General features: G+C 37.6%; 1 protein-coding gene and 1 long non-coding RNA gene across 8 annotated transcripts in view; one reads left to right on the top strand and one right to left on the bottom strand.

Moving 5' to 3' along the window:
- LOC117409300 (protein Shroom3) overlaps positions 1-25,173 on the top strand; it is a 124,786-nt gene that overhangs the window by 43,304 nt on the left and 56,309 nt on the right. For 2 of the 6 annotated variants that reach the window (XM_058990860.1, XM_058990853.1), the window contains exon 2: positions 6,237-6,391. In XM_058990860.1, the coding sequence (XP_058846843.1) occupies positions 6,237-6,391 (155 nt within the window). Of the gene's footprint in view, positions 1-283; positions 370-6,236; positions 6,392-14,608; positions 14,883-25,173 lie in introns of those variants that run through there. The other 4 variants (XM_058990881.1, XM_058990877.1, XM_058990887.1 and 1 more) reach the window with 3 other exon arrangements.
- LOC117409301 (uncharacterized) lies at positions 11,370-21,943 on the bottom strand. 2 transcript variants are annotated; one of them, XR_009307643.1, is made up of 3 exons: positions 21,216-21,943; positions 12,359-12,490; positions 11,370-12,100 (listed from the first exon to the last, which is right to left on the bottom strand). It is a non-coding gene; the product is annotated as an uncharacterized LOC117409301 (long non-coding RNA). The 2 variants fall into 2 exon arrangements; XR_009307642.1 differs by having other exon boundaries at positions 21,725-21,943.

Raw genomic sequence — 25,173 nt, 5'->3', positions numbered from 1 at the left:
ACACAAATCTTTTTTCTATGAATTTGTGCTTTAAACTGCATGTGAAGTTAATGGCTTTTTGAGAGCTTTGAAAGCCAGGATTCCAGACCACGAAGCCACTCCACCCCTCCCCATGTCTTTCTCTAGCATATCACATTACCTAACATGAGAGCTGGGTGTTAAAAAACCCTTGGCGGGGCAGTCCTCTGGAAGCAGCTACAGACAGCTGTGTGCTTGTTCATGTAGAAAATGAACTTAAGAGCTAAGTATTCAGGAATGGAAAGTAGCCTTGTCCCTGAGTTTACTATATGCAATACTGTAGTTCACAGTGTGGAGACCTCAGTCAATGTTTGTCTATTTATTACTGTGGATTACTTCAACAGGCAGAGTGTAAGACATTATTATTATTATTATTATTATTATTATTATTATTATTATTATTATTATTATTATTATATCAAGGCTACAATATATGGAATTAACTCAAAACAAACCCTCAATTTTAAGAGACAGCATTGCGCCTCATTTGTTTTGATTGTGTTCTGAAGGTTTGGCCACCCTTCTTAGATGTGTTGCCAGATTTCTAGAAAATCAAAAGAAGAAAACTGAGCTCTTGGGATTCTATACGTTGTAAATTGATTGTAAGCTAATTGTTTTATGAACAAAACAAAAAAAAGGAAAATATTGTTTTCATTTATTTAGCCATTTTCAATGAAGTATTCCCTGAATGTTGTTTTGAATGGGTAGCTTGATTTTTGTTTTGATCTCTTTCATGAAATGCATAGATTTTTGTTTGAAACTACAGCCGTATGTTAATGCAACACAACATACTCCCTGCCGTGTGTACAACATCAAATATGTGTTGATGTCTACAACTGTATCAAAAAATAGCATGTTTAACTAGTCAGCCCTGTTAACAATTCTGAAGGGCTGCTCACTAGGTTAACAACAAATACAGAGTGCATTTAGGGATTGGCACAATATCAAAGTTTATCAATGACTATTTTTGAAAATGTGAAAAGCATACAGAAAGAGACGGCTATGCAAGTCCTGGTAGTAGCCATTGCCTTTAGCCAAGCTCTTAACTAAAGGCTGATCATATAGATATGTGTAGTGAACATTGTAATTAAAAAGAGTAATCCATACCCAACAGCCTGTATAAAGACCACATATCATTGCTTTTATGTTGCATAGGAATGTATCCTTTTTTTGGTAACTGGTGAGATAATGCTTGGAAAACCCCATTGTGGAGAAGCGGTTTGTCTTCAGCTCTTTTCAAACGAGTGAACAGTATATCCTGAATTACCTCGGGGGTAAAAGGTGTGCTTCAATTAAGATTGACAATCAATGTCTTTAGAAGTCAGTGCAGTTCCCATAGTATATCTGGGATGATGTCATATTTCTTACTAGCTAAACCTTCATTGAATTGGTAGATTGAAATATATATGGCTAATTTGAACAATAATTCAGATTTATGAAAGGAATATCTGTAGCTCCCAAACTGTAATATTTATTCTTATAGATGTATTTGTTTGGAATTGCCAGTCACTTGGCATGAGCATGATATATCATAGTTACCCTAACGATGTATTCTTTCTTATTGTCTAGATTCCATTTTGTAACATGTTCTGCTTCAGTCATCCCATTGTTTTTAAATAGGGCTCTCATGTCCGGACTACTAATCATGTCTGGACTACATCAGGCACATAAAGGTGTAACCGTTACCCTAAAGTACTGAGGGTTTAGACTGTATGATTCTGGGAGCTCTATTGAGTCCATTTGGGTGTTTTAAACTTCCGGGTCAACAGGTGATGTGATGACTGCAACAGGATTTGATACAAAGTGAATCTAAACAACAAGAACACATCATTTTCATATTTCATACCCATGCCAAGTTGCCCTTTAAAATGGGTAAATAATGTCGCCCTTATCTGATCTTATTAAAAACCTAAACATATACAGACTGAAAAGCCTTAAATACAAACATGACATTTTTTCAATTTGGCCAACACACCAACTTTCCTTTCTGTCAATTGGGTAGGGTTGCAGTCAAATCCCAGTAAACCTACCATGTGCTGTACATTTGATGAAATTGGCCCCAACAGTGATGGTAACAGAGATAACAGATTACCTGTACAGTAAGATGTAATTTAAGTGAATCATTCAAGTCAAATGGGTAAAATAAAGGGGGAAAGAATATCTATGATAGATGTACTTAGAATTACGTTTCAACTGTTTCTTAAAATCGATTTAAATGTGGAAACGTCAATGGGATGAAAGGAGCAGGTAAATTGCCTAACTCTATGAATATATTTCCATTTCTCACCAACAAAATGGACATCTATGTGTGCTGGGGATTAAAGAGGCCTGGAACGCATTACCACATCCTGACCCAGATTATTTTTTTTCTTTCTTCCTCAGAATTTCATGTTTCATGTCAGAAGGTGCTTTAAAAAGTGCTGTCATTAATTATTTTTATAGAAACAGAAATACTTAATGGAGCTCAAGGTGAACCTCAGGCAAGCTGTAATTGACATGATAGGGAAGGGCTTCTTACAGCTGTATTTATATTTTATAAAGACCATGTGACTCACATGGCCTTGTGTAAGTTATTCTGAGTTTCTGAAAAATTCATAAAATGACTTGCAGGTAACACTGATGTTATATAACTGTACATAAAAAAGATTGCAACATCCCTGGAAACATTTGAAATTGAGAGAGTATTATATCCTGGTAAAAATCTCAATAGTATGTTTTTTTGTTTTAGTTTTGTGGAAAAAGCAGTTTAATATTTTGAAATGCTTCATTTTCTCTTGAGACATTTTTTAGTAGTGTTACATTTTCTTCTTTTTTTTCGCCGACTCTCAGAGAGTCTCTAGCTGTTTAAATCTTTGTCTAAGATTTTCCAGCTGGTGCAAAAAAACAACAATGCAGAGAAAGCTTTAAAGCTTCTTTTGTAGTTTAAGAAGTGCAGTGGGGGTCAGTGTTGCAGGATTAGGATCAGATTGTCTGCTATCTCCTCAGTATGACTTCCTATGTTATAAAAAAAAAAAAGCCTTAAGCCTTTTTTCTGCTCTACATCCGCTGTGAAACAAAGAAAAAATAAAGGCTCTGAACCTCTTCAAATCTTCTAGGACTTTCTGTTTGCTTTTAAAGAGCAGGATTCCAAAGAACTGTGCAAGTTCAGGAAGTCTACAGTATTCCCATTGTCCGTTTTCTTAATGGCATTTTACAATTAAAAAAAACGGTTAAAGCGTACATTCAAATATTGCGTTACCTTTAGCACGAAACCTTCTGATTTTATTGACTCACCTGCTCGATGTGATTAGTATGAAGGTATAGAAACATGATTTTAATACTAGGTCTTCACTCTAGTTATTCCAGGCAGTATTGTATTTGCTTAAGTAGAGTGGATTTCACCTACAGTAAGCTGTAAACTTTCAATTCTAAAATTTAAATATAAGCTTAAAAAAAACTCATCATGTGATTACATTTTGGCAAAAAGTACCAAAACTCTAAAAACTAAGACAACTGTGTCCAATAAATGACACTGTTATAGATACATAGGGGGATACACAGGGGGATACAACATTGTGACAGGGTGCCCACCCCGTGTGGATATTAATTTTTAAAAGTACCTGTATGTATTTATTATATGTATGTATTTTCATTTGTATTATTATTATTAGTAGTAATAATATTATGTTTGTGTGCGGATGGACGAAAGCCTGGAGTCGTCTGCTCGCCGTCGCCTGCTCACCGTAACCTGGGGACATCTGCACGCCACCGCCGGGGAATGCCACCTGCGTTCCACTGTCCAGGTTGCCATTTGTGGGCCCCTGGAAGCCTCCGTTCCCATCCCAGAATGTGGACCTGAACTTTTGGGATTTTAAGGGGGAGGTAGCCGTTGGGCCATGTATGCTGCGCACAAGGGGGGATGAGCAAGACGGGGTGCCCACCCCTTGTGGATATTAATTTATTATATGTATGTATTTTCATTTGTATTATTTGTATTGTGTTATTAGTAGTAGTAGTAATAATATTGTGTTTGTATGGGGATGGACGAAAGCCGTCCGACATTTTTATTTATTATTTGAGACCGGCAAAAAGCCGTTCTTATAAAATGTAGTTGGCGGGGATGGGGTTGAATCCCCATCCCTAGAAGCTTGTGGGAATGTGTTTGGAGCCTTAAAAAGGAAATTGTTTAATAGGTAGTTAACGCTCCAGCCACAGAATAAAAGACCCACTCCAGGCTCGTTGATAGAGGAGAGTTTAGAGGAGTTGAGAGCGAAAGCGAATGCCACCAGTAAGTGAACCAAGGTACTCGCTTTGTAAAATATCATTTGTTAGTGTTTATTTTGTTTTGGCCAGTGTGCCCATTTCTTTTGTGTGTTTTGTTTAAACTGTTTTGTTTCATAATTTAATAAATATACGGCTGCGGACGTTTCAGCCCCGTATCATCTGTGTGTTGTACTGCTTCCTGGACGCTGATGTCACCTACCACGCCACTCAAGCCATCCTTTGTGTCAAACATATACAATATTGGATGAATAACAAAGACATGTGCACAGGCATTTCCCTGTACTGAACTCAGCTGGTTTAAACTGAAACTGAAGTCTTTAAGCAGGAAACAATCACAGCATTCTGAATAAAAGAAAGACATAATGTAAATGTTTTTATTAGTGCTTGGTTTTGGAGTATCCAGTTCCAGCCAGCTCTGTATCCTGATACCTACCACACAGAGCAGGTTACACAGACTGCTGCATTGCCAGTGACCGCTCCTGTAATGTGTTCCTATTATTGCTTTTTATTGTGTCTGTAATAGCGCATTCATCAATAAGTATTTCGGATGAGATGTAAAACCAAGGTCCTATTGTAAGTGACTCTGCAGCAGTAGTTGTTGATGCATAGTTCACCCCCTTGTCTCTATAAGTCACTTTGGATAAAAGCATCTGCTAAATGACTAATTAAAAATAAATATAATTGAAAAATCCCCCTCAGGGGTGTGGGTTAACTTTGATTGGGGACACTTGAAGTTTTCTTGACCACACTCTCAGTATTGGAGTGGCTCATAACTCTAGTTTTAAGTCTAGTCTTCTCAATATAAATGGTTTTAGCATTATTTAAAAAAAAAAAAAAAATTAAACTGCTTATGCCATGACTAGGCTGCTGAAATGTAATTTTTTTATTATTATTACACAAGGTGTATAATCCCACTCTGATGACAAAATACAAATGTTAATGTATTTATTTTATTGATTTCTTTTGGTTATAGTTTGTAAGAAATAGTTTTCTACAATTACTTTTCTTATATTTCAAATAACAATATTTAAGATTCCATGGATACCTATTTGGGCATGTGAATCTCAACTTCACTTGGTCACGTGACCAAACAAGCCACACTGTTCCAATCACCAGTGTGCCAGTCCAATCACCTGACTTGTTGTGCCAAAATAACACATACCTTCAATAGATGACCGGGTAATAAAACGTACCAGCATAAATGCCTTTTTTCACCTGGACAGATATCCTTGAGCCACCTACTCCTCAGGACTGACCATTTTTGCTGTCTTTTTTTCGTAACAGTTATCCATTTTCTAAGCATGATAAGACCCTCCAGGGTGGGCAGTATTGGGAAATACCGGACCTTCCAGGGCCTGCGGCGTCGGGTCTCATTACGCCCTTGGGCGGTGTGGTATTGCCCAATACTGCCCACCCTGTTTGGTCTTATTGCCTGCATAGTGTTTGTGCTAAGGACTGTCTGAGCTCATTTTGCAAAAGACCCAAACATAGCCTTCAGGCCTAATTCCCTTTTAACAGCTACTTACCTGTGCTCCAGGTTCAACCTGCCAGCAGGGCAAATATGAGACATGTGATGTAAGAACTGTACATACGTAATGAACACACAGTGGATAAAAGGACTGAAGGTGAAAAGTCATCAAGTACTGTCTATGTGTAAGGAAATCTCATGTTAACTGCTGCTTACATTCAGCAGCTAATCTGTAGATAATCTAGAATCTGACTGTAGACTGCAAGTGCAATATTCTACTATCTCTTAATTCTCTTGGTACGGGTATCTGATTGGAATAGGGATTACTCATTTTGCTTCCTGAGTTTTACAGATGTCACAGATTGTCCTAGATTGTAATGGAATCCTGGGGTGAAAGGAGAGTGCACTCTATACCCCCAGACCACCGACAGTGCTCTGCTGCTTGCTTGGCTTGTTCTAACCCAGCCTCTCTTTGCTGCCCCCGCAGGTTGAGGAGGGCGGGAAGGCGGACTTGCTGAAACACAGGCTGCAGGCGGGGGACGAGGTGGTTAACATCAATGAGGTGGAGCTGAGCGGGTCCAGGCAAGAGGCCATCTCTCTGGTCAAGGGATCCTACAAGACCCTGAAACTCATCACCCGCAGGTACCCTGAGGGTTCTGTGTCCAAACAAAGCAAACATTGCATGTTCCTGTTCCACCAATGTATATGCACAGTGTTTACCATTATAAAGGTTTCCCACAGTAAAAGCAAAACAAAGTGTAATAAAACATAATGGTAAAGCACAGGTACGCATTGTACAGAACAACGAGGTATGGGAAAGCGTATTAATTAACATGACAAACCATTGTAAACTATGCTAAATGAATACTACCATGGGAAAAGCATGGTTAAAATACTGTGAAAAAATACAGAGGTAAACTTTTATAAGGATACTTGTATCATTGCTCATTTCAGTATAAGTATTTCAGATTGTAGGTTCCACTGGAGCCAGTCATTAAAATCGTATTTTGTTTGAATTAACAAAGGATTTCATATTCACTTGGTATTGAAGACATACCAAATGCTGACGCATTTTTTAAACTTTGCGGTCTCAATTTTAGCAGTCTCATTCCTAAGAGAAAGGAAATTGTCATGCATTTTAATGGGATATGACAAATCTCTAAACTAGTCTAAACAAGTCTAAATCTTTTATTTTGTATTTTTTGAATCACACCAAATAAGTTCCTTAAAAATTACCTTAATGAGTAAGTCTCACCTCATCAGCAAAACTTAATTCTTATAAGATAATTTTCTGTATGTAAACCCTTTATTTTCAATTGGTTATAAAGTTGGTTTATAAAATGAGTACCTATCCATGGTGATCTAACCCTGAACAAGTTTAAAATGAGGGATTGTAGCAGCCAACTGGGCCATTGTGACCAGTTACAGATAGTGACTCATTGACTCATTGTTAAGAGTCCTTATTGTCATAAATATCAGCCTGTTGAAGGTGAGATTTTACCTCTGTAGGCCTTGTTGGTGGTCTCATTTTATCCCTTGGTGGATCATTTTATATATATTTTGAGATTTGGATGGTTTTAAACAGCAGCTTTTGGAAGTTTTCTTTGTGGTTCTGTCTCTTCCTTTATTTTCTTGTACATGGTCATGTGAAATCTCAGCCAGCTTGTCCCCGTCCCCCTCCTCCCCCCCACAGAATGAACAGGGAGAAATCCAAGACTTAAAGCGGTGCCCCATCCCCGAGTTCACACATCATGAAGAATGTTTCCATTTGAAGATAATTATCTTTGTTACACTTCAATATGCGGTTCTTAATACTGTAGATGTGGTTCTTTGGTATTGGGGATCAGCATAATAGCTAAGCAACAATCCGTACAGCAGAGTCAATAAAGCCACTCCTAATGTGCAGGTTCATGAAGCGGTCTCACTTAATTGTTCTGCAGCTGCTCAAGTAAAACAAAAGCAATACTCCAAAATGTCAATAAGCCGCTTGTGTAGTGAACTTGTGAAGAATCTGCTGTATCACTGCATGCAATATGTATATACAGTATCTCTGAGGGTTAAAAACACCTAAAGCATGTAAACAAACAAACAAACAAACAGAAACTGTTAATTCTAGTGCATGCAACAGATTTGTGTCCAGATCCAAGCTGAATTTACTGTGAGTAAAAACCTGTGCATTAGATCAGTAAAGCTCAATTGGAAACAGCAACAGCTTTTGTATTTGAGTGTATTATAAGAGGTTCTATGTATATAATGAAGGAGCCAAAAATGTTACTTGCTTGGGGTGTGTGGAAATTTCCACCACCAAATGGCACTGTTTGCTACACAGCTACAGTAAGCAAAAATAGAATTTCAAGAAATCTCTATGCAGTATACAGCACTGGGCCACTAGATGGGCCACTAGATGGGCCACTAGATGTGGAGTCAAAAGTCATGAATGCTGTTTTGCAACATCAAAAATGTATTGATAAGGAAGAAAGAGGTAATCTTGCTTAGAGCTTTCTAAGTGCAACATTCCCAGGTTAAACCACCAAATTTCTACAAGACAAGACGTAGCGACAGACCTTTAGGAAACAGAGGCAGAGTAGCGAGACAGTGATCCTCAAGTGAAAGCAGCAGCAGCAGAGCCAGGTATTTCACTGACGCAGCACTTCTTAAGAAACAGCCAGTCAGAGTTCCCATGGAACCATGCATGTTGTTGACACAGTCAACAGGGAGTTCAGATATGCAGAATGGTAAAAATGGGATTCAGCAAGATTCGCAATTACAGAGATGTGTGTACCGGTAACGAACCTTGAGTACACGGAAAGATTTTCTTCATAACAGGCAAGAATTACAACCGTTTTCACACACTTAAAACATTTGTCCATGTCAGTGTAGTATCTCAGCTTCACCTTACTGATTAAACTAACCCTTTTATTGCATCTCATTCCCAAGGCTGGGCTGGCAATCTGTCACTCTGTAACCGCCCTATTCAAAATAATAAAAAAAGGCTAGCCTACCTGGATGTACTGCTGAAAACCACAGCCTTTATTTGCATCCTTGGAGCAGAGTTCACTAGGTGGGGATCCTGGCTCCATAAAGCCATTCAGACACAGATCATGCTGCATGGGGAGTGCAGCTAGGGACCTGCTGAATGCTTACCTGAAACTGCAGAGTCATCAGTCCCTGGGCTTTGAGAAGGGGAGAGGATTTTTTTCTTCTTTTAAGCATCTGCAGAAACACACTGTGGCTCTTTTCTGTCAATACTGAGCCGAGCACTCCTACAGAGCCAGTGCCTGACCAGAATAAATGAACCAGTGGCAGCTGAGTCAGAAGAGTCGCTGCACACAATGGTGTTTGCGTTTGCACGAAACTGGAAGCTTCAAGGGCAAACTAACTTCTTCAAGATCTGCAAGCTTTAGGACAGAGAGAGGACATAAGGGTGTGGAGAAAAAATCTGAATAACTCTGACTGGCCTTGATATTGAAGTGAACCCATTGGCACGTGCTGATTCAATAACACTCTCAATCAGTATTACCCAGGAGAACCCAGGAGAACAAGGTGTACGTGGGTTTATGGGTGCTATAGCTTGCTGGAATCGTGGGTCCCATTTTCGGCGCATGTTTCCAGCTTGTACTAGAAGGATGCACAAGAGGACATTTAGTGGTTTGACAAGTGCACGTCTTATGAAGAATAAACAACAGAAACATACTGGAGCGGTGCAATAAATACCATTGCGGATTATGGATGAGAGCCAGGATACCAACGTCATTTTAAATAGGTAGGTGGCTACACAAACAGGACATGGAAGGCTTTAGAGACCGAGTGTGCCCGAATGTATTATAAGATGTTAAAAACAAAACCATTTCCTTTATTTCATCAGGAATTCGACAAATATGAAACGCACGATAGTGGCACATTTCATATCCCTTTTCAGTTCCATCACTGTTTCCACAATATGTTAAATATTTATTTTTGGTATCTGGGGTGTGAAGTCTGAGGATCACGTACCATATATCACATTGCACTTTGTTCATTTTCTCTACCTTTACTTCTCAGTTAGCCTCAGTCAAAAGCCTTTCATTTCAGAATAAACCATTGAATTTTCAACATACACCTCCAATATGGTCCCAAATCTTATTGGAGGGCAGTGTTTTTTAATAATATATTTTTCAGGGAGAGCACTAAAGCAATAGTGATTTAAACCTTTTAGGACCAAGTTTTAGGTTTTGTGAAGAAACTACGTTGATTAACATAAAGACATGTTTTGTCAGTTTTTCTTGCAAATGCAACAACACACTTTTAGCACATCATGTTGGTCTCTGAACCTAAGGACAATGGTTCGATCCTCACTCCCTACCTCTATACAATATATAGGTAGCTGAAGTACTTTCTTAATTGTTCACCATTGTGGATACAGTTCGACTAGCTGAAGACTGAAAGACTGAAAATGGGTCAGTAATTGCAACAAAAAAAACAACATATTCAGTGTCTTGATTAAAACCCATCTCCAAATGAATTAGAAGAGATTTCAGGGTAGTAATATAAAATAAACTCATGGCATACACCTAGATTAGAAAGATATTATGCACTGTAAGTCCACACTTGTTCAAATATGATTCTTCTATCTCATTCATTTGAATGCTTATGAATAGTATAATAAAGTTTACAAGCCATTGTGAAGCACATGTCAATCTGACCTTTGACTTATACAGTGCAGCTTCTCAGAAGTTCATATTGAAAATGAAACAATCATCTTGCAAACCATATGATAAGGTAGGTTAATTATGAAAAAAGAATATGGATGCAGGACCCTTAAAATACAAAGAAAGTTGACCTGAAATAACTACTGCATTGCATTTCTTCATATTCATACCCTAATCGTTCCCCAGGCATCATGATGGTAACGAGCCTGTGTTCATTCACATGTGCGAATGTGACTGAAGGCGAGTGCTGGGTTGACTGGGGAACATGTAATTGTGTTAAACTTGTATTTTAATGAACTTAAAAGAAGGTATAATTGTAGAAGTGTGAAGAGTTGAAAACGGGGTATGAGGAGTGCGATGGATATTTCTCTGGTCCGTGCAGCATGGGAGGGTCCATCACACTGGCTGACAGTCAAAAAAAATACTATTACTGCAGTATTTTTGTCGCTGTAAATTTACAGTAGTACTGCCACTACATTGTACTGTAGAATTGCAGAGTACTGCAGCTGACTAAAATTATAAGTCACATCCCCACTGGAACCTGCTACACTTATAATATGGCACAATGTGTAGATCTCACGCTTAGAATGTCAATGACAAAGTATTGTAAACGTTTAAACCACAACAGGTTCTATAAACACAGAGCATCACAGGTTAGTGAATAACAATAACAGCTGAACCGGTAATACCATTCTGCTAAAAAAGGGTCTTATTAATTTGGACCTGTGGATCTAACCACCAAGACTGAATGCTATCTTACTACCAATGTATTACAAGAGGTTACCTACGTTTCTTACTAACTGGCGCTCTTCATTTTTAGCCGGAGAGGAAAATCAAACCATCTTGCTTTAAAGTTCCAGCACAGAGTTAAAGAACAGTTGTTGGGGGAGTTTACTTCTGCACCAATGGCAGGAAAACAGTGCCCAGTGTTATAACATGACAAGCAAGGGGTTGCACAAGTTTAATTGGGTTAATTGAGCAGTAAGCGCTTTTACAGGTCATCAGTGCAGTTTGTTTATTTGTTTATCATGTACTTCATTAAGAGATCGTTTGCTGGTGCCTTCTTCACTACATCACGGGCTGCTTGATCTGATTCGTAACACAGTGTTGAATCTGCAGGCATAATGAGGGGGATTGAGGCTTTTGATGCTAGTAAATTGTATATGTACCGTTTATCACAAGGACTGTAACGGTTGAACTGTTTGTAACCCCTTGTTTAATAAGATCACAAGTGAGGGCCTGTATCAGATATCCTAGTTCTCATTTTGCCACCTTTGAAAATTGTACAGGAGTTGGACAAAAAAAAAAAAGGATGTACAGCCACCATGGGTAGCCAGCCATTGCGACACTGTCAGTGTAACAAGAGCTGCTGTTCTGGAGGGATACATGGTCATTCCTCCATGATTGCTGCCTCTGATTCCTTCAGGGAGGTTTGGGTGGAAATCTGTAGCAAAGTCTGTTCTCCAGGACCTACTATCAGCCCTGTACTGAAATGTCTCATATCTTCTTCCATCTGGATCCATCTGACTTGCTCACAACGTAAAAATGCAATGCCTGGAGATTAGTTTTCAAATGTGTGCATGGTTCTGATCACTTTAAATGGGAATAGATTGCAGGACTTAACTGCCTTGTTTCATCGTTTGCCAGAAGAAACTACAATATGCTGTAGGAAAAAAGAAAAAAAAAAAAGAAATGAATCAATTTGAATAATTTTAAAGAAAAGCTGTCCTACTTAATTGATGATTGAAAAGGATAAATACTCAAATGATCATGAACATGAAACCTGCCTCTTATCGTAGCTCCTGTAAACCACATTGTCATTGTTATAGCCCAGAGAGAGAGAGAGAGACAGAGAGAGAGAGAGAGAGAGAGAGAGAGAGAGAGAAAATAACTACAATGATGTCAGTGCTACAGAACAAACCTGTCTATTCATCCCAGCCTGCCAGGGCTCAAACTGTGGGTTTCCTGCTGGAACAATGCTGTCATCAGGTTTTTCAAATCGATGAACAGGGTGTTCTTTATGTCTTCACCATGCCACAGAGTAGATCGTGATCTGGAGAGGCAATGTGAGACAGTCCTGAATTCCTCTCCGACTGTCCTGTCAGACAGGTGGACAGCAGATATTTATCAGAACTCAGAGCCATTCTTCTCCAGCCATCACCTCTGCAACCCCAGTTTGAGTTCCCAGTCCCAAGAGATTATTTGCCAATCGCAGACAAGAATTATTTGCCCAGGGGTGAGATAGGGGAGAGGGTGGGGGTAAATCACTACATTGAGGAAGGAAGTATTTTGGTTAATAAAAGGGTTATTGGGTTATTGCCCCCCTTTGTAGATGTTTGGTTATGTGTTTAAAACGTGGATCACCCAGGTAGCCTCATGACATGCAACAGCTCAGTTCTGTGGGAGTTCAAAGGACAACACTTGAGTAAAACAACCTTATAGTCGTATAACAAACAGTCATTTTGAAAACTAAACAGATAGGAATCAATGGATATCAGTCAGTATTTGTAGAAATCTAATGAGGATGTGATTATCAGGACATGATTAACATAATTAACAGTGTACTGTATCATGAGTGGAAATACCAGTCTGAACCTTTTCGTATTGTTTTATTTGTTTTATTTTATAGCTAGTTGCATATGACAAACATAATTCATACTAAGTTAATCTTTGAAATATAGTATTATGCAGAATCAATATGTGCTGTAGACAACACGGACGGGATTGAGGTTACAGTTAAAGCTGTTGTTCTCTCTGTCTAAATGATCACTATGGAAATGGCAGATTAGGTATGTGGCTAGTAAATAAAAGGATTATTCTTCAGAACTACTCAGACACTTAAAGTGTACACCCGGGACAAATAGAAAAGTTTGTTTTAAAACTCAGAAAATCTTATTATATTGCATCATATAAAACTCAAGAGGAATTGCCTATTTAAATGTGCATTAATTAGCATTTATCTGTCTTTCATCCACATTGAGCAAAGAAACTACAGCAATTAGAATGTAAAACAATGAATTCATTTTCATGTAACCCGATTTTATAGCGTATCCTACACAAATATATCTGCCATTTAAACCAGATCGGAAACTCGATATTATCCTAAAGTACCTGAAATTCCTTGCACAGTATATTGAAGTATATTGATTGATTAAATCACACAATTAGCAGAACTAAATGTGTTTCACCAGAGGAGTTGGGGCAACCCCAGATATTTGCATCATCTAAACAGTGTCATCTATGATTTGGCCATAATTTACCATGGTTAAACATCGCCAGACATAGCATGCTTATATTAATATGCTTGGTATATGACATCCACACAACCAAACCATGTTTCTTTGTAAGACAATGGAGTTCTAGAACATGGCTGTACATCACATTCATTGTCATTGTTATACCACGAGTGACCAAGAAACAATGATGGTCAACAATAGTACTGTGGTCTGCGGAATGTCTGGGGCAGCAGACGCTGGCTGTTCCACCCCCCATCAGACTCTAATATACATGATAATACAAAAAGCCAAAGCATTGTAAGGTAAGGTGGTAAACGCCTTTTAAAAACAGAAAACATGTTTAGTGTACAAGCATTAAGAAGAAAAAGAGAATCAACTCTAGAAACAAAAAAAAACCTTTTTCAATTAGTTAGATGGATATTAATGTCTCTGCTTACATAAAGTAAATTCCAGAGGTCAGGTTTACACAACATGAAACCTAGCACTACCTTTGTAAAGGGTGCCAAGGCATGCCATAGTTGACTGAGCTCGCTGAAGGGCGGTCAGGAGATTGGGGATGTACAGTATGTGGCACGGATCTTTCACATCCGGCTCCTTCATCATCAGCTCAGCATTCTCTCTTATTCTTTCTGACCCTGTGCAGAGTTCACCACCTGCCTTCACTGGATAACATACCCCCAGATCTAATAATTACATTAGAAAATCTAGAGTTACACAGTGCTGGGGGGATAGCTTGTAAACAAGCAGCCAGGTACATAGTGCTGATAGAATGGCTGGGAATGGAGCAAGCTAGCAAGAAGGAAGCAAGAGGATATTCCAGTAGTGTTTCTCTTTTTCTCTCTCTCCGGTTTGCACACAAACTATCTGCTGCAGCCTGCTCTGTGACATCATCACATGAGCTCCGTAGACCTCCGAGGCTGCTCTGTGATTGGCCGGGAGGAGGGCAGTAATTTGAACTGCTTTTGTGTTGCTTTGTCTGCTAGGCTGTTGCTCTTGTTGGCTGCTTCAGTAAAAGAAGGTGCTTCTAGGGGAAGACACAGGTGTCTGCGCACAGCACTGCTCAGACTAGGATTGAAGGAAAGCAGCTCTTAAACTTGACAGTATTCTCAGCCTGTCACACTGAAAACGCTCTGCCCAGGAGTTTTAATCCAGTCAAATTACAGGAATGACTGCTGACACCTAGAACACCTCGCTCTGTCTCATCTGGAGGTAAGCAGCACATATATCTCTTACAAGTAAACAGTACAGACCATGTTCAAGGACAGCATTTTTAATCCTGTCTGTGGTCTTGTTTTCTGTTCTTCTTGTGGTAGACATCACTGGCAACCTGTAGGTGGTAAATACAATAAGCAGCCACAGTACACATGGAAAGGTTTCCGAGCCAGGGTAGCGTAAACCGAACACACTCTCATGGTGAACGTCTTTCTCTTTAAAACAAGTGGCAGTTCATGAGGAATTCATGTCATATTTTAATATGAATGTGTTTGGTATATAGCATGCCATGTGATGTGTTACATAATTTCATATGTAAAAAAATAATAGTTCAGAGTAACCTCAAGAACCTAATGAAGGATATTGAGGTTTGTAAAAAAAAAAAGTTTCCTGGGTCTGTCTTGTCATTTGATGTCCAAGATATAATACAGCCTGAGACTTTCCATTAAAAAAATGCATTATATTATTTTTGTATGCCCTTTGTTTGTATTGAATCTATTATATACAGCTTTTGAATGTGGAAATGTATTACAGTGTTACACGCGCCCTGTATTTTGTTTCTTTTTTTACATTTGCTTTTAGCTTAGTTTGTACAAAATTCCTTAATTACAAAGTAGATAGGGATATCTGCACCTGACGCAGTAGGTAGTAGCAGTGTAATGCAGAGCATAATGTAAGGATGCATACAGTGATAACAATCACATTCTGTACTGCAGTATATAAAAAAATCTCTCTCTCTCTCTCTCTCTCTCTCTATATATATATATATATATATATATATATATATATATAATATACTGTATACTGTATATATAGGTAGATAGATATAAAATGGATAACGCTTACACATATTTTGTTACATAACACAGTGCAACCAAATGCACCGTTTAAGTAAAGCTGCCCATCTGGAAAAATTTGAATTTTTGCCCTCTGGGATTAAAAATGATTTCCTGTAAAGCACAGCAATATGACTTTGGATTTGTGCAATGATGTAACTATATGTGCAATATGGTGTGGGGAGAGGACAATATTGCAAGGAAATATTGCTGGTCTTTTTATTTAGCGTTCTTGGCTTAGTAAAACATAACAAAAAGTGTATATATATATATATATATATATATATATATATATATATATATACACATACACACAGCACGGGAGAACCATAGGAAACTGCAACGTGACCCTGGACATTTACTGTGGTAACTTCTGTTAGGTTGAGGTTTTCACTTCTTTTTTGCAATGTTGTTGTGATCTTCATGCCATGCGTTGCTGTTAGACTGCTGTTTGTCATCACGCTCTATAACACTTGACAGCCACAGAACTCAGATAAGCCAGTTTCTTAATGAGCTCCAGAGAACTGGGGTTTATTGGAACCTGTATGTTGGGGTTGGTCACCTTGTTTGGTGCGTGCCGCTGCCATATAAATACACCTGGTCATTTGCATTTTGGAATACATGGCTGTCAAGATGTGTCTTCTGAGTATCTGAGTGATGCTGGTTGTTTTTTTTAGCTTGATGTGATAATGGGCGATTACATTTTTGTGATGCTATGTGGTTGTTCGCTCATTTGGAAACTCTTCAAGAGGGATTTTAAAGAGGGTGTTTCATTGCTTTAAAACTTGCCTTCAAACAAACATTAGAATATTGGAATAAACACTGTTTGAATAGCATTCGGTGGTAAAAATGATCATGTTCGTTCAAATTTTTGATGTTAGTTTAAACTGTGCATTTGGTTGCAATGTGTTATGTAACATAATATCAACTACTAAATCCATTATCCATTTTATCAAATGCATATAGTTCTATTTAAATAGATATGTCATCTATATAATACGTACTGACTTATCAGAATTATATCAATGCATTAATAAATAAGTAACACACATTGCACTGTTTAACACACATAACTTTTCATTTGATGGAGTAGTGGGTTTATGTTCTTAAGAAATTCTTTCACTGTAATATGGTACAAAAAATGTGTTTTCAACCTAATTCAAAGTGAAAGAAAATGTTTATATTAATTAAGAATATTCAAGCATGAAAAACTCATGTTAGTACCAGCACTACTTTTAACATGGTCTTCTAGTCTTCACACTCTTTCAAACTCCAAATCCTCATTTATGTTTTCAGAAAGGAAAAGCTTGCCCAATAAAAACATGTTTTATTAGAGGATATATGTAACCAATCTAAAGATGCATCTTACTAATTGTAAAATTGTAATATTTATTTCTTTTAAGAGAGCGATTTTGAGTAAAAAGCTTTGAGTGTGGTTCACTGGCGGGAAGGCACAGGGATTTTCCTACTCAGACTTTGGCCACCACTTTAAGTAATCTATCAGAGTACATACACCAACCTGGAAAAAATAATGAGGCAACAGATTTTATTTTTCCCCGTCAGGCTCATATTTGTTCTAGGTTATATTTTGAAATGCTTAAAAAAGGCTATTGTTTTCCAAAACAGCTGTCATCATTAATGTATTGAACATACTTGGGGATGAAAGAACTTGTATTACATCAGAGGATTCATAAATAACATATTCTTTTGGTCTTTATATTATCTAGAAACCTTGTGTGACAATATCCATAAATCCCCTTTATTATAGTTTTGAAAAGATTTCAATTGTGCTGCAATTGATCATTGAGGGGATGCTACCTCTGAGATCCAAACAATGGGATCTCCTGTATCTCAAGGGAGTTTGTTACAGTTTAAAACTCCCTTAATCTGTATTCATCCTATAAGATAAAAGTATATATCGTCTGGTAATACTCCTGAAAACCAACTCCGTGCGTATATTGTAGATCAGGCAGCAAAATATCATTGTGTTGTTTGAGGTCCTTTTGCAGAACTCTAAAGATTAAAACCCAGGATATTTCTATGTCTCTGGAAGACATACTGAAAGCCTGGAAAAGTTCTGATGAGTAAGCCTTGGTATTTAAAAGTAGTATTTTTGTCAGTTTGTTTTTATGATTTTATATATATATATATATATATATATATACGGTGTATGTGTAATATATATATATATATATATATATATATATATATATATATATATATATACAGTACTGTGCAAAAGTTTTAGGCAGGTGTGAAAAAATGCTGTAAAGAATGCTTTCAAAAATAGACATGTTAATAGTTTATATTTATCAATTAACAAAATGCAAAGTGAGTGAACAGAAGAAAAATCTACATCAAATCAATATTTGGTGTGACCACCCTTTACCTTCAAAACAGCATCAATTCTTCTAGGTACACTTGCACACAGTTTTGGAAGGAACTCGGCAGGTAGGTTGGCCCAAACATCTTGGAGAACTAACCACAGTTCTTCTGTGGATTTAGGCAGCCTAAATCCACAGAAGAACTGTGGCTAGTTCTCCAAGATGTTTGGGCCAACCTACCTGCCGAGTTCCTTTAAAAACTAAGAGCTTGGACAGCACATCTGGAAACCCCTGTCTGCCTTGAAATTTCTGCCTGGGAGAGACCTTGCTGATGCATTATAACTACCTTGTGTCTTGTTGCTGTGCTCAGTCTTGCCATGGTGTATGACTTTTGACAGTAAACTGTCTTCAGCAACCTCACCTTGTTAGCTGAGTTTGGCTGTTCCTCACCCAGTTTTATTCCTCCTACACAGATGTTTCTGTTTCAGTTAATGATTGTGTTTCAATCTACATATTGAATTGATGATCATTAGCACCTGTTTGGTATAATTGTTTAATCATACACCTGACTATATGCCTACAAAATCCCTGACTTTGTGCAAGTGTACCTAGAAGAATTGATGCTGTTTTGAAGGCAAAGGATGGTCACACCAAATATGGATTTGATTTAGATTTTTCTTCTGTTCACTCACTTTGCATTCAGTTAATTGATAAATATAATCTATTAACATGTCTATTTTTGAAAGCATTCTTACTTTACAGCATTTTTTCACACCTGCCTAAAACTTTTGCACAGTACTGTATATATATATATATATATATATATATATATATATATATATATATATATAGATATATATATATATATATAGATATATATAGATATATATATATATATAGATATATATAGATATATATAGATATATATATATATATATATATATATATATATATATATATATATATATATATTGCTCTTTTGGTTATTCATCTGAAATGTATTTGCTTACGATTGTAAGTCACCCTGGATAAGGGCGTCTGCTAAGAAATAAATAATAATAATAATAATAAATCTGAAAAGTGAACAGTTATGTAGTGTATGTTCACTTGCCGCTATCAATGCAATAAAAGTTCAGTAACAGACAATCTCAAGTGAACATATAATAGTGTTGTCAAGTTCTTTCTTTGGTGTTACTAAACTGCAGCTTACCCCTCTAAATGGGAATGTTCAACTAACTATTCTACATAGCAGTGTCCTGACACTGCTGCACATGTTTTTCAAAAGTTACCATTTAGTTGTTGGTTTTTTTTTTTTTTCGGTGGTGGTTGTTAGCTTGATAGTCAAACTTGTTAATAACCCTTGACCTCATCTCAGGACACTTAACTGGCTCTGTGCCCAATTATCTAACTGCCTGCAGTGTTGGCTTTTGTGGCTTAATTATAGATTTGAACAGGTGGACAGTAACCTATTTGTCTCATCAACGGTGTCCTTTGAAAAAATTAAAACAAGATCAAAGTGTGTGATCATTTTATTGTTCTATGGGGTTTGTTTTGCATTAGCCTGCAGTATGTAGGTCCACATAAAACTGCACTCCGGTGTGACTCATTTGCACACAAACATCCCTTGAGACACACAAACCCACACGAATCTTCAATAGCGAGATTCACTCTGATCATTTCAGTATAATGATCATGAATAAAAATAGCTAGTTTTTTTTTTTCTCTTTAGCTTTATATGGATTCTTACAAATATAGTCCCATTAGAACCATTAAAAAAAGTCTGCTGTTTTTTAGCCCTTTTTAAATGGTTTCTTTTAAATAGATTTATTTTGAACCAACAGCATAACTTCATATTTCTTCATACATCTTGCAGGCTTTTCCTAAAAGAAAAATCTTGCGTGACTCTGTTCTTTTTACACTCTTGACTGTCTGCCATGGACATAAAAGAACGAATACGGAAATATGAAAAGGCGGTTATTTATTTCTAAAATAAACAGTAAAATCAACTTTACCACCTTCCTAACTACCATTGCACTGTGTGATAACCTTCAGACCTTTTCTGTGGAAATCCGAGACTAAGGAGAAGCATGGTATAAGGACAGACAGGGGTGTGTTTGTTGCATTCCCTGTTACAGTTTAGTATTGGCACCTAACCTTTTCTTTTTGAAACACCCTCATCCTTCTGTTGACTGCTTCAACGTTTGGGGTTTGCTGTTAGAGATTTTTTTGAATGGATGAACGGCCCTGGTTCTAACCAGGACATTCAAATGCTTGTTCTTCTTTAAACATCCTTGAAGCAGCATACGAAGGTGCTGCATTTCTTCATACTGCATGTAATCCTGATGGTGCCCCATCCTCTACCAATCATATATCCGTCACACACTGCTGCAAGGCATGTGGTAGATATCTGACTACATGTGCATTTACTGGAATCTGATCCTTGCCATTACGATGCACATCTGCATGATTTTGAGATATCAGTAACTTTACCTTCAGGGATAGGCAATGGTTAAGATCCTTGACCCTGGACTAAAGTCACTGGTTCGGTACCCGAGAAGGATTTATGGTACTAATGTCTTCCTGTCCTAGATAAATATAATGATCCATGTGGAATCCTAAACAATTGTGGTTAGAATAAGATTTCAGAAGGTGATTTATGATTGTTTATTTAGACCAGCAAATGAAACATTTTAGCATACCCAAGATAAAATGCTAAATCCATTAAGAATTTCAAAAGCAGTGGCACAGTCCTCAATCAGCAGTGATAAAAAAAATGCTTACATTTATAAAAACATTTTCAACAGTGTTTGTTAAGGATTCATTTTTTTACTAAATATTTTTTTCACAGTTTTTTCTGACCCCTTCTTTGCAAATCACAGAAGCCAAGATCCTGTAGCTTGGGTTGACTAGCTTTAAAGTTCCCTGTTTATGGGGACTTTTTGCAAAATAAATTGACACCAGACAATTCTTGCTGCTACTGTACTTTCAGACACAGCGTATGACCTGAAAGGTTAAATTGACATTCAGGTACAGAATTACCAAACCAGCCATTTTTATTTGCACAATACAAATAAACTAAACTATCATAGTGGACAGCTAAGCTGTTTACCAGTCACAAAACACTTTTTCAGGTTACAACACAAACACAATCAAAAAAGTTTACACACTACCTTTTTTTTCTATTTAAACCACACAGGTCTCTCCTCACTGACAGCCTCTTGTCTTCACACAGACTGCCTAGAACGTACATTTTTTTCCCCTGTTTAAATATCTGCCTGCTAATCCCAGGCAGGTGACACTAATTAAGTTTTTAATGCAAACACAGCCACACACATTTATCTAGCAGGCCCAGAAATTAACCCTATCCCTACCAACCACCAACATATTTTTTCCAGGCAGGGATCCGCCCTACCACACTTACAATATAGGCCCAGCTTTCAAAAAAGTACAATTACTATTCCAGGGTGGATCATGTTTTGACTTAAACAATATGACACACAAAACAAAACATTTTGAAAGTATAAATTGAAAGTAGCCTAATGCAACTTAAAACTACTGTTTTCTAAAACATTTCCCCAACTTTTGAAAATCAGCCCTGAAGCAGACAAAATTGATTTGTTGTCACTTTTAGGATAAGTTCCTCTGCCACAGGTTTGAGAAGAACAGTAGATTGGCGTACCTTGAGAAGAGTCCAGAGAGAGACTGCATGTGTCACCATCGCCGTGGATACCGCCTAGGTTGCCCTGAAGCCGGGGCCTGAGGCATGTGAGGAATGTTGATGGTATGCTTGAGTGGAGAGCTTCAGAGCGGCCCTCGCTGAACAGATTCTACTGCCATCTGTTGTGAACTGGCAAGTTTCATAGCAACAGCTTCTCAGGAATGATTTTTTATTAAAATAAAAGAGGAGAAAAAAACCAAACGAATACACTCTTGAGAAAGCAGGATAAGGCCCCGGACACTTTTACACAGTGCTGAACATTAAAAGACGAGGCGTCTTTTTAATATATGGGATGTTTTACTACTTTGTTACCAACAACTGGGGGCTCCACAGTACAATGGGCTCTCTCCGTATCTCAGGCTACGGCACTGGGTGAACTAACAGCCTTTTATTTTACTAAACATGCAAGTTGGGGGGGGGGGGGGGGGGGGGTACGGACGACTTCCACTGAGCCCTCTTTAAGTAGCACTTTGTTAATCTTATTAAGTGTAAAGATACTTTGAATAAAATAAATTCCTTTTTTTCAATGGTAAAGATGTGCCAGACCCTGGAATGTAAATACTCTATCTCTTTGAGATTATAATAATAAGGATAGTAGGTAGATACTGGGGATATCCTGGTTTTCCGCCCGTTTAATTGGGTTTTACAGCTGTGTTGGAATTGAGGCAAAGAGAGGTCAAGTGGCTTCTCCAAGTTCAGAGTTCATTGGCTGTGCCTTCTCTCTTGCTTCTTTTAGTTTGAAATAGGTGCTACGTTGCGAGTGACAGGACATTTTGTTATTAGTTTGATATTTAACTTGTAAAAAGGGTACAGTATGAAGTAGTAAATAGAGTTTAGAAGATTAGACTTGAAGGAACATGAGATCACAGTGTAAATTGCAGTTTCTTCAATAATGACTCCTTAATAGAGATGACAGAAATGTGCTACAATATGAGAGGATTGCATGCAAATATGAGTATTCTGCTAATCACACATTTTACATTGATAGCTGGACGTAGAGTTATTTCTGTGATCTAATTTCTGTTGTGAGATCTCATTGGGATCCATCTAAATGTTTGTCAAAGTAATTTTACTATGTTTCTTTAAGTATTGCTAGATAGTCTACCAATGAGAGTTTTATAGGTATGGATGTCCTTGCTAAATAGATATGTACCCAGTGAAATACACAATATTAGCCCTTAAGATAAATACAGTAATCTGACTTGTAGATGTCAATTTGTTTTATTGTTTTTAGCAGTCTTCAATTGTTTGTGTCATGTGCAATCCACGTTGCTAGAAAACAGATTATGCTGACCACTTAATTTATATTTAGTATGTTTTCTACACCAAAGGTAAATTTGCCTTCAGAAACACATCGCTTCCTCCTCTCACTTTACAAGAAAACACCTGTTGACCTGACTTGTTTAATTTAGACTTATAACAACCTTGCTAAATGTATAAACATGTATTAAAACCATATAAGACACAATACTGTACCTTTAAGCTACTTATAAAGTGATAAACTTAATAACATGTTAGCTTTCAGTAATAAACACTTGTGTGAATGTGACACACGATTTGTTTCTGCTGGGTATATTGTAGTTCAAGGCACTCTGTGGGCTGTGCTGCCGCCTCCTTGTTTACTTAACCCTGTGAAGTACCTGTTAGCTAAAACAGGTTTTGTCAAACCTGTGTTCAGGTACACCATGTTTGCAGTCACTCCAGGTGTAATAGTATCTAGATCCCAACACAAATAAATACTAGCAATTTGAAGGAAGGTGCCATTTGTTTTTAAAGTTTTCACCTCATCTTCAGTTCACTGGGTGAAGGACTGGTTACTTCAACAACAAAAACAAACTGGTGGGAAAATATAAAGATTGCAGAGATAATGCACAAAGGCTGAACTCCACACAGACAGCCAGACAGACACAGACACAAGAGAAAAATGATCTCACGGGAAAGAAGTTGGCAGGGTTGGCTCCAGGCAGTGGCTGGATGTGGGAGGCCATTAATTATAAGGGAGGGTTTGATCTCCCTCCCTGCAGAAAGAAGGAGGGTTGTGAGTGAAAGCTGAGAGCAGGTGATCACATCTGGGGAGGGCTCAGTGCCACTGCTAACAGGTACTTATCTATCAGGGAAAGCCTCTTTGTAATCTGCCCCTGGGAAGAAAAGAAGACGATTTGTGTATCAGTTTCCTGAGAACTTGCTCAGTGAGACAGTCTTTTCACTCAGGCCTCATTTAGTTGAGGAGAGTGGCAGAAGCTTAATACAGTATTCTGTTGGAAATGTATGTTATTGTAGCATCATCTGGTAGAGGAATGTTGTAAACTTATTTTTTAAAGAGAATTTAAATGCTTCGTCGAATTGTTGTTGTGTTTTAAACTTAAAAGTACTCATGTTTGTGTTTTGTTTTGGCTTAATGTTTTAATGAAAATGTGTAACACAATCGGTAAATGATTTTCTGTGTACCTTGGTCCTCTACCTAAATAAATAAATAAAGGCAAAGGTTTTATTTACAAATGCTTTCTTGGTTACACTCTGATGGCTAAGCAGTTATCTTTTATTTCTTTCTTTATTTTATTTTAAACATTACACCTTTTTCAATTGCAGGGTATATGAATTGAAATTTTGGTGGTATGAGAAAATGGTACAAAGAAAAAATACTGGAGCTTACAGGATATCAGTTAACCCTGTGTGTACAACATATTACACCATGAAAGTTTGTGTATTAACATGCTTATACAGTACGTGCAGTACCCCGCTTTGGGATTTATCATGCATATAACCATGCAATGATTTTAAAATGATTTACTACACTTTATATGCTTTTCAAATGGTACACACAGAGCACAGTCTGCATCTGCATTGTTGGAATTTGAATCCAGCAAGACTGCTGAGCCTCTGATGAGGCACCTCTGGGCTGACTATAACAATAACCCTCATCATGACTGTTGGGCTGACTATAACAATAACCCTGATCATGATGACTGGGCTGGCTATAACAGTAACCCTGATCATGATGGCTGGGCTGACTATAACAATAACCCTGATCATGATGGCTGGGCTGGCTATAACAATAACCCTGATCATGATGGCTGGGCTGGCTATAACCCTGATCTGAAATTATAAAACCCTGAAATTTCACTGATCTGATTACGGGCACGTCTAAGTTGATTGTCCTCAAAATGGGACGCAGCAGTTTGTAGCCAAAACGAAGGATTACAAATTTCGATTGATTTAGAATGTTTGAAATTACATAAATACAGCTTGTGTTCTAATTTTTTCAAAGAAAATTGTATTTGGAACTGTGACAGGATGACATGCCACTGGCAAGCTATTTCTACCAGGAAGGAGACCCTGTTTAAACACGCTTTTGCACACTTTAATGATAAACAAATAACAAGCAAAACAAATAGGCACAATGGCCAAAT

The sequence above is a fragment of the Acipenser ruthenus genome, chromosome 2 (assembly GCF_902713425.1).
Source record: "Acipenser ruthenus chromosome 2, fAciRut3.2 maternal haplotype, whole genome shotgun sequence".
Classification (NCBI taxonomy): domain Eukaryota; kingdom Metazoa; phylum Chordata; class Actinopteri; order Acipenseriformes; family Acipenseridae; genus Acipenser; species Acipenser ruthenus.
Note: the sequence above shows the minus strand (reverse complement) of the source record. Positions and strands in the feature narration are given on the sequence as shown.